Consider the following 10,861-nt stretch of genomic DNA (forward strand, 5'->3'; position numbering starts at 1 on the left):
TTTCTGTATTTCAAACTTTATCTTACACTATTTCATGATTTTTTTTTTTTTACAGGCTTCTGCTCTTACCATGTGAAGAACAAGGGTCTGCTTGTTCTCGAAAGTGCCATGCATTCTGACACCATCCTTCCTGCCTCACCTCCCTCTGGCTTCTCATCCACCTCCTCATTCTTCCAGTCCAAGTGACATCCAGCTCAAATTCTGTCTCCTTCCTGATGCTTTAATCTGGCATCCTCCACTTTTATCTGCTCCCTTTTCTGAACTCCAGTAAGCCCTCAATGCTTCTTCTGTGACATTTAGTTAATGTCACAGGCTGCTTTGTGTTGACTTTCTTTCATGGTTTGGACTTAATGTTGTCGATTAGGTAACATGTTCCTCAAAAAGCATAAGAAGATACAGAAACAGCAGCATGAGCATACTGTCTGACACTTTTCTTGCATCATCTAGTACAGTACCCCACAGAGTAGTAGGAGCTTAGTAAACTTGTGTGATTATGTTGTTAAAGGGGAAGATTATGGTAAATTCTTTTACTCTCTAGTGATGGTGGGATATACTACTAGTTTATCCATCTATATATTCTAATGTGGGGCAACTGCAGGTTGGGCAGCTAAGATCTTACTTAAGGCTCTGCAAGCAAGACAAAGTGCCAGCCCACAGCTCTGCTCCCCAGAGTCATAGAGATTAGTAGGTGTGTGCCATACATAACCATGTGGCAACCTGAGTGTGCAGCTAGAGAGAGATCTATTAGCATCTTCCAAGGCTTTACCTGAGGTCCATCATCATTTCCAGGCTTATCCAATCCATTTACAGAAGGCAAAGAGACAGGGCATGGCATAATAGCTCAATGCGCAGCTTATACTCCCCTCACATTTTTAGGTAAATAGGAAGCCTATGCTTAGGATGTTTTCAACTGATTGCTGCCTACTAATGAAGAGCAAAGCAAAGGAACATCATGTCAGAGCAAGGCACCCAGGTATAAGCTCTAGGAAGGCAGTGTCTATAAATTAGGGGCAGTGGGTGTGAACACCCATAAACATGCATGCCACTTGGCAGAGGCTCTTTTGGAGGCCTAGGCACTGCTCAAATTAAAAGGCTAGATTTGTTGTCTTTATTTAGAATTCAACCTCTGTGTTTCACTTATGCTAATTTTTGCTCTTAGCATGTATATAACACTCCCTGCTCCCAAACACTAATTGTTTTCACTACTGCTAATTAAGCAATTAATAAAACTTGACTGTGAGGTAAATAAATATTAATAGTACCTATTGGGTGGGAAAACACAATCATTCTCACTTGCAGGGGGAGGGGTGGAGACAGAAGCATATGAGTGTGGATTTGCAAGGAGAAAGGAGACTTGTAAGGAATACCAGCAACTGTTTTTAGCAGCAAAACTGAAAATAACTTGAAAAGATCTCTTCAGATGAGTTTAAGAAAAAAAAAAAAAGAAGGGGAAAAAATCAATATATTCTATAACGAGTTTTTGTACCTGTGCCCAAATTTCCATGGCCATTACTATTACTTAAGGCAGTTCATTAGCAGGAACACAATTTATTGACCTTGAGAACCATTTATCACTCTTTGCTTATCTAGATCAGTACACAGAAGAGGGGAAAACAAAGGGCTTTAGGAATGTGATGCAGGTCTTATCATCACTGACCAATAGACATGAGCTGCAGAGAAAGTTTGTAGATATTAAAGAATATTCTGTGTTGTTCTAACATTCTTCCTTTCTTCATTCAAGCTGTGGATGGTAAATGATGCCAGACAGCTCTCACTCCAAGAAACTGTAATCAAAACCATGTGGGTGCCCGTGCGCACACACATAAGTCAACCAGACTGGAAAGATGGAAAGAGAGAGAGAAAAACAACAATTTTTCTGATGACTACAGTGAGACCTGGGCAGAGAGTGTCAGCTGGCTGTCTTTTCTTCCTCTGGGCTCATAGTGAGAACCCACTGCCATAAAGGCACGTAGGACATCTTGAGGCTGGGTGAAAGGACCATTAATGCTGACTCTGTTGGTTACAGAGACAGGAACTACACTATGCCTCCCAGGAAAGGCATTAGAAACTAAAGAATTTTTCTGTTTAGATGCCAGCCTCTGAGATCATGGCTCCCCATAAGGGCTGGACCATCTGCCCTCACGCACAACCCTTCTTTTTCTCTGACTCCCTAGTACCTCTCAGGTCTCAAGAGAAGGACCTCACTAAAAATAAAATATAGGGTTGTGTCTTTTGAAGCAAAAAAAAAAAAAAAAGGGAATGTGTTGTATAATTCTTATCAAGGCCAGTCCAGGTTCGATGCACAATACTGGATGCTTGGGGCTAGCGCACTGGGACGACCCAGAGAGATGGTATGGGGAGGGAGGAGGGAGGAGGGTTCAGGATGGGGAACACATGTATACCTGTGGCAGATTCATTTTGATATTTGGCAAAACTAATACAATTATGTAAATCTTAAAAATAAAATTAAAAAAAAAAAAAGAAGTAAACAATGCCAAAGATTTGACTACATTCCGTCTCGTGTAAGCAAGTACAGTGGTCTTTGGGTTCAAGGAAATAGCCGGTTTTATTGGTAATCTGCATGCCACTCTCAACTGAAAACAAAGTAAGACATTACAGCTAGATATGTGGGGAAAATATACTGAGCAATGTGGTATACTGGTCTAAAAGGGTCCTGTGTACCTTAATGATCCCAAGCCACAACTTCCCTGGAGGACCCACACACAGCACTTCTAACAAGTTTCCTCTGTGCTTGGGGCTGAACAAGATTCTGGATTCACTGCTATGTAGTAGCTATGGAGTATGGTTACTTTATGCACTTAGAGCAAAACCATTACCAGCTCCAGGCTAAAGGAAAGTTAGGAAAATGTTGGTTGCTTAGAAGCTTGATGTATACTGATATTACCACTAGATTATTGTTCAAAACTATTAAAACTTTATTTTATCATGTAAAATGCTACTATAGTGGTATAACTATTTCAGAGGTAGTATGTATTATGGGAATACACTGGATTGAGAGTTAAGGGGCCTGGACTCTGGTCCTTATTACCCACACAGTCTTGAGGAAGTTACTTACTCTGGTTATGCCTCAAGTTTCCTCATCTGTAAATGGAGTTACTGCACAAAATCAGGCTTTCAAGACAAGGGATGCCTCCGCTGCTTTATGAGATGGCTTGTCAAGGGCTGCCACCTCAATCCTTCCCTGAGACTTACTGGACACCACATCCACCAGCCGCTCCTTGTCACACTCCTTTTCAGTGTCTGTCACTCATATCCCTATCTCTTCTAAGAATGCTAATACTTCAGCTAAAAAAAAAAAAGCCATTGCTGTAAAAGATTGTTCACATCTCAGACCAACCAAGGACCTCAACATCAAACACTTAAAACAGTGAGACAGGTAACATAATTGTATCACAGCATCAGGCCAGTTCTAATCAATGGGAAGTGCTGAGTCTTGTGGCAAACTGAATACTGGAAGCCTTCATCCGAAAGGCATTCGGATTAAAACATTTTTAATCTGAGTGATGGCTAAACAGTTTATGTAATTACAGTAAATTGAGCCTATTATCAAAGCTAGTTGACAAGCTCAAGATTAAATGTTCACTAAGGTCCCTGGCAGTTGGGAAATTCTATCATCCAAAAATAAGACTGATTCTGAGAAAGCTTGATTTGGAAAGGGCTCCAAATTTACAGTCATTTTTGACTCCAAGCAAGTCAGATCCTGGATGTCCTTGCTAGCAAGGGCTGGCAATGCTTCCAAAAGTTTTAAGAAATCCACCTGTGACACTGCCCCTTTATTTCTTGCAATCGTATGTGACTAATGATTGGATTTCAACCCATCTGTTGAATTTCACAGTGTTTCCCTGCTTGCTGAACTACAGTGGGGAAAACATTAAGTGACTGAAAGGGATTGTGGAGGCTGAATGGTGCAAAGGATAAAGTCATGGAGTATGAATGCAATAACCCCAGGTTAACATGTGGGCTTTGCCACTTGTAGCAACTGGAACCATGGGGAAATTATCGTCATCATCCTACTCACAAGACTGTGGTGAAAACCAAATGATTTTGTGCATTTAAAGTGCTAGACATGGAGTCTGATTCCTTGTAAGTGCGCAGTAAATATAAACAGACTCTAAGGAAACCAGATCCTACACACATCATTGCTAGAAAAGTGGACCCAGATGGCCCAACTGCTCTTTCTACAAGGGAAATACAGAGGAGTTGGGAGTTCTTTTAGTTTAAAGCTCCAAAATTGTGTTCTGCTTCTATCTGGATGGCTATTTTGCTAGATTTCACCATGTAAGAGTCTTAATTCTTATTGGAAAATTTAAAACATACCATTAATATTTGGTTATTTTAAAGAACATGAAGATAAGACCGAGGTTGTTGATATACTGTAAAATAACTAGAGGGAAAAATGCCTTTCTTCCAACTTTGTGTTAGTGGCAAAAAATAAAAAATTAAAAAAAGAACATAGAAGAGTTAAATTTTCAGTGTGTATAATTGTCTTAATGAAGACAAAATATATTTCAGACAAAAATATGAGTTTGGCTCAGATTACTGATTGCACTTATAGGCTTGTACCTATGATTTGGAGCCATAATTGGAATTGAGCTGTGTTAAATATTGTCACTTTAACATTATTGATCTAAAGGAGGAACAGTCAGCTCTCTTAAGAAAACCTGTAGATTTTTGAGATAAACTGAATTACTTTACTAAGACATGATATATATCAATACATTTAACAGAAACTGCTAAATTTATAGAAATAATTTTTTTTCCTATCAGTACTTAGAAAGGAAATATACTCTGTGACTTCAAGATACTTATCAGGGCCAATGCACAGTATGCCAGCAAAATACTTTTTTGGTTGCTGAGGGAGGAACAGAAGTCATGGGAGATTTGCCTTTGTGTCACAACAAATGATATATTCCATAACTGTATGGTTATGACTATAATTTCACCTCAAGGATTTGTGTGTGTGTATGTGTGTGTGACTTAGATAATTCACTCAAGATTTCTGTTTTTCACTCTGTATCAGCTACAACACTCTTTGGTTTCTCATCTGCTTTTGGAGTACATCTTATTTCCCATATTGTGCTCTTAATTAAAAAGAAATTTTAGTCTTTTTGTAGCAATTTTACAGTCTCTATAAAAACTGGGAGGCGCACGTTTCTGCAGAACATGATTCTTCTGGACTCTCTGAAAGCTCTGGCATCTTTTCCTGCTCACAGTGTCCCTGAGGTATGCTATCTCACAGCAGCACATCTTTTTGTGTCTTACTGCTTAACTGTACCAAGGTAGATTTATCTGTTTACTAGTTATTACTTGAATTTGTGTAGCGACTTTTTTGTGGCTGACCTGAAAGGGCCCATTTTCCTATATATTGTGCCAGATGGTTTTCTTGTCTCTTTTCTGAAGCACCATTAAAAAAGAAAGGCATGAGAAGTCTTTCAACAGTTACACATAGAGCTGCAGCAGTGCACCCTGGCATTCCTTACATCTGTAATTAAGTGAGGAGGAACAGGAGGAAAAGCAACTGAGAAATTAAAGCCTTTGAAAGAGAAAAAGTATTCAAATATGCTGTGACAGAAATCATGATTTGTCCTTCAACATATGTTTCTCCCCTTCTGCAACCAGGTGACAATCACTTTTCAACTGGGCACATACCCAGAAGAAAGATTCCATCACTGGCTTCCTTGGGTGTGGTTGCATAATTAAGGTTTGTAAACAGGGAGGTATGTAAACTTTTAGAAGGCTCTCTTAAAAGATAGCCGGTGTGTGTCTTTTATCCTCTTCCTTTTCTTTGGCTTTCATTTCCTCCTGATGGCTAAAATATTAATATGATGACTGGAGGTAGAGCAGCCATTTTGGACCATGAGGTAACTGTGGAAATGGAGGCCACATCCCACAGAATAACAAGATAGAAACCATGATGCCAGTGACCCTACGAACTTTATGCAGCAAAGACATCATGCTGGCTACGTACTCCCCACCTGCAGATTTAGATCTGAGGAGTAAACAACTGATTTAATTTTATGTTACCTGATTTAAGCCACCATTATTTTGGATTTTTGTTATTCACAATTGAATCTACCTCTAACCTAATAAATGTGCTCAAATCTCTCTCTTCATGTAATGTTAATGTAAAATCTGAACCAGTTAAAATCATTTATACCAGGAAGCATGATATTTTGACAGAAGTAGTCGGGGGAGAAAGTCTAGCAAAACTGTTATCACAATGCCTTTACAGCATGCATTTAAAATAATTATTTAAGTACATTCATGAGAAGTAGCCAAACCCTAAAATTGTTCTCAACTAAAAACATTTAAATGCCATAAGTGATTTTGCTCTCCTAAGTCACATCTGCCTGAACAAGTCACATGTTCCCACATTTTCTTTTGAGGATATCTCTATCTCATACAGCAGTAACTCAGAATAAACAAAATAAGAAGGAACTAGAATTCAGCCTCTCAGATAGATCATGGAAAGAGATGCGAAATGTTCAATAAAATTCACCAAACTAGCTAAGTTTGGGCAAACTACCTGCATTTACCCATTCTGCCCCAATAACATGATCTGAAAGCAGAATAAGATGACAACAAAGGAGAAGGTATAAAAATTTCATGCTCAGAGACTAACAATTGTTTTTCCCCTAACTTTATTGAGGAGAAATTCACATATATAATTGTATATACTTAAAGTGTAAGATGTGATAATTTGATATACATTACATGGTAGAATGATTACCAAGAGCAAAATAATTAACACATCCATCATTACACATAGTTAACTCTCTTAAAAAAAAAAAAATTGTGGAGAGAAAGCTTACGATCTACTCTCAGCAACTTTCAAGTATTTAGCACCACCATTTGCTTTATCTTTACCACAGAGCTGTTTTTGTGGGAACAGCTCTTCCTTTTCATAGAGTGACCATAGCAATTCTGGGAGGTGGACACTGCTATCTCTATTTTACAGAAGAGGAATTAAGGTCCAGAGAAGTTAAATAACCTTCCTAACCTCAAAGATCTCTTGCTGAATTTTAGGCCTCTGTTAATGCTGTCCATCAGAGGCTATTCATTTTATAGAGGCCAGAGGAATCCATCAACTTATTTAATGTTTACATTTACTAAATAAAAATGATAGGTTTGCTACTCATCTAGGTAGGCCCATGGAAATCTTTCATCTTCAAAAAGCTTTCTATTACTTCCCCAAGAGTTTAAATTTTATGAATCTATTGGTCATTGATGTTCATATGCCATCTAAAACGCATACAATTTTAACCTAACTGAATAAATGAAAAAGTATTGCAGCTATCAATCATAGTTTCCTTTAGTCTGACAATGTGAGTTCCAATCTATTCACGTAAGTGCTATGAAAATAATAAAGCCAGAAAGTGACCTACCTTTTGAGTGAGCAGGGCTTGCACAACCTGGTTGGCTACCTTTAAAAAATAAAGAAAAGAGTTGCTGATTATAATAATGAGACCCTATACGCACAGACTCTAATTTACCAATAAGTTTCCCAAAGCTAATGAGCTCCTCGTCTGGCTCTTTCCTCTACTTCTACAGGATTTGATTCTTTTCATAATAAGCCTATCCTTCTAGGTAATATTTTGCATTTTCCAAAGGTGACCTTGTTGCTAATTAAGATGGTTAGGCTGGAAAGATCATTCATACCTTGACTCTCACATTTCCATATTTGGAAAAATAATATCCTTTCATATGTAAAGTACTTTAAGAAGGCTAAAAAATGATATAGTGCAAAACATGATCCTAATTATCTGTACACAGTTTTACACTGCTGATTTACAATGCCCTTTGCCTCTCCTTCCCGTTCTTTTGCTGTGTGACTATTTCATTGCCTGGAATTACTTGCAATAGAGGTAGGTGGAAAGTGCAGAATAGGGGCAACTCCTTCATTCCTATATAGGCTTTGCTTTCCTCCTCCACATCTTCGTTTATATTATCCTCTGTCATTACTACCTATAAGAGAGTCTGAAAGTTGCTTACTCTATTCTTTATTTTCCCTTACATCCCCTGATTTTTTTTGCCTGGATACACACAAATGCATTTCCCAACCTGCCTTGTCACTGTGTGACAAAATTCTGGCCCAATGAGTTCCAGATGGTCCATTTTCTTGGACTGATGGATAGGCAGTCTCCTAAAAAAAAGAGGGCCCATCCTTATTCTTTATTTCCCTGCTGGGATATGAAAGTGATGGCTAGAGCTTTGGCAGCCATCTTGAAAATGAAAGTCACATATTAAGTAGTTGGGTGCAGAAAAATAGAATGAGCCTTGTCCTGATGATGTATGGAGCTGCACTTTCTATTTCTGAACTTGCATATGAGATAGAAACAAAATATCCACTGTTATGTTGAGTTTCTTCTAATATACAACTAAATAAAATTGTCACTTATTACTAGAACCCTAATTTTCTTCAGGTATCGGGCAGTTTGGGACAGTAGGAAAAGCTGGACCCCTCTTGGCCCTAGGAGGTGAATGGTGAATTGGTGTTGGTAATTTCATTCCCTTTCAGTGACTGGCTTAGGAGTGAGCATGTGGCACAATTCCAGTTAAAGGCCATGTGAAAAATCAGTAACACGTTTCTCATATTTCAAGGATCTGGCATTTTCTCTGAAAACTATTCATCTTTCTACATGTATTTATACTAAGATTTCTTTTTCACCTGCAGATTTCAAAAACACTCCAGAGAGTCACTTATTAAACTTCACCACAATCTTAAAGTTATATATCCATATGGCTACTATTGATAAAATTATGGTAGATAGGTGAATTATATGAAGTTTTTTAGTCAGTACATACACATATGGTAAACATTTAGTGTAATAATAGAAACTGACAACATTAAAGACCAAGTCAGGCTATTTAAATATCCTAAATATTTCAGTTCATTCATTTCTTCCTTCACTTATCCAATATAAATTTGCACAGTATCTATGACTGGGATGTGTTTCTTGGTTTCAAAAGGAGCATAGCTGGTAAGAGTTAGGCAAGAACACAGTTATAAGTGTGATAAACTTGTAATCATCTTGCTAATTCTCATATTCAACCAAAGACTAAAGACCACACTTCTATCTTCTCTTTCTCTTGATAACAAATTAAATTTTTGTTGATACTAAATTGTGTATGCTCATTTCTCTTTTTAGTATACTGGAATAGATTACAGTAAAAATGTTTTCATGGAATTTGCTTCTTGACTCAATATTGACAAAATAGCATATCCTTAATGACAGCTGGCTACCAGTAAGCCTCACTGAAAATTATAATAGAGGCTGTCATCTATTTGTGGTTAGCAGACATTTGCACTACAAGTAGTAAATGACTAAAATCAGATTACCTATATAATTGATATATACAAGAGGGAATTCTTTTCCTATCAGAATCCTTTTCAAATTTACATTGCTGACATTAAGTTTAAAAGAAAGGCTTTTTACTGAAACTAACTATAGTTTTGAAGAAAAAGTATTATTAGGTATTTCTTTTAGTCCAGTCTAAGTTAAAGAAGATATCTAAGGATTACTGTAGACTAAAATAAGTCATTTTCTGTAACTTGTGCTGTTTTTCTTTTATCACTTTATTTATACACAATCACAATGGTGACAAATGTTACTCAGCCCACACAAATTGACCAATAGCATAATCTTGAAAACCTTTCAGTTTTTAAATGTTCATTCAAATTCATGAGAATTTAAAGTCAAACTACATACCATCTATTTTATTCTTGCAAATTAAAAAAACACACAAAAAACAGAAGAACTATTCATGCTGCTTAAGTCAGAAGCAATGTACCAAACTTAATTTATACCATAAATAATTTAATTCTTTTGTATAGCAACCTTTGGATTTGATTTACATTCTCATAAAACTGCCTAATATCAATATTTTCTTTTCTCCCTCAGAACTGGCCCCTCACTTAAACCAGTCTGTGGAATGGTGGTCACATAAAATAGCTCTCTACATGATTTAACAGGAGTCATAAACGAGTATCTTATCTGTAAAAGCCTGCAGGAGTAAATATGTTATATCTTTGCAATCCAAGTATGTTTGCCCTATAGGCTTACAGACTCTATTTCTGATACAGTTACTTTTGGCATATATTTTGGACAATTGTTTGCTCTACCCGAAAATTGAACAAAGATACACAAACGCATTATTTCTTTACCTACTGACACGGGGTTCTATTACCCGGAAGGGCTCACAGGTTCTTTGCAGAAAAGCAGGCAAGTGATACAAATGCTTTCCTTGGTACTGTCTATAAGGATAGTTTCTTGGGTTTTGTTAGGACTTTTAACAGCTAGGCTTCTCAGATGCATGCACAGAACAACTGTTCGGAGCTTGTGCCTGCAACCTCTCATAGTCTCACAAGATGATCCCTGGAAATGGGCCCCTGCCTTCATCATCGCATCCTGCCCTCAGCACTTGGGTTGCAAATAATCACACCCTGGCAGGCCCAGCTAATGAGAACAAATACCTTCCAATGTCAGCTGACAGCTTTCCTCTCCAAAGAAAGAAAAAGAAACGAGCAGCTGGGCTGGGTCACAGGAACCCGAGACACACTGAGCAAAGCTGATGGTCCCTAAGCTCCTGGCTTGTTTGACCATTTCGCTTAGGCTCTTTGTGGAAAGCGCCCCCTTTGCATCTAGGAGAGGAACAGGGGTCGGCGGGCACTGTGGTACATCTCTTCTTTCCTCTCCGTAAGAATTCTCTCAGACAAGCCAGCTCCTCTGACACCTGGCTCATCTTTTTTTTTTTTTTGCAGTAAAAGTTTATTTTTTTTTTATTTTTTCTCTAATTTTATTTTATTTTTAAACTTTACATAATTGTATTAGTTTTGCCA

At 37.7% G+C, this 10,861-nt stretch overlaps 1 protein-coding gene across 11 annotated transcripts in view; it reads right to left on the reverse strand.

Moving 5' to 3' along the window:
- The window catches only part of NCKAP5 (NCK-associated protein 5), a 1,206,846-nt gene that overhangs the window by 222,721 nt on the left and 973,264 nt on the right, over positions 1-10,861 (reverse strand). For all 11 annotated transcript variants that reach the window (XM_010853619.1, XM_010853624.1, XM_010853623.1 and 8 more), the window contains one exon: positions 7,407-7,445. In XM_010853619.1, coding sequence (XP_010851921.1) covers positions 7,407-7,445 — 39 coding nt within the window. The remainder of the gene's footprint in view (positions 1-7,406; positions 7,446-10,861) is intronic.

Source organism: Bison bison, unplaced genomic scaffold (genome assembly GCF_000754665.1).
Source record: "Bison bison bison isolate TAMUID 2011002044 unplaced genomic scaffold, Bison_UMD1.0 scf7180017864330, whole genome shotgun sequence".
Lineage (NCBI taxonomy): Eukaryota > Metazoa > Chordata > Mammalia > Artiodactyla > Bovidae > Bison > Bison bison.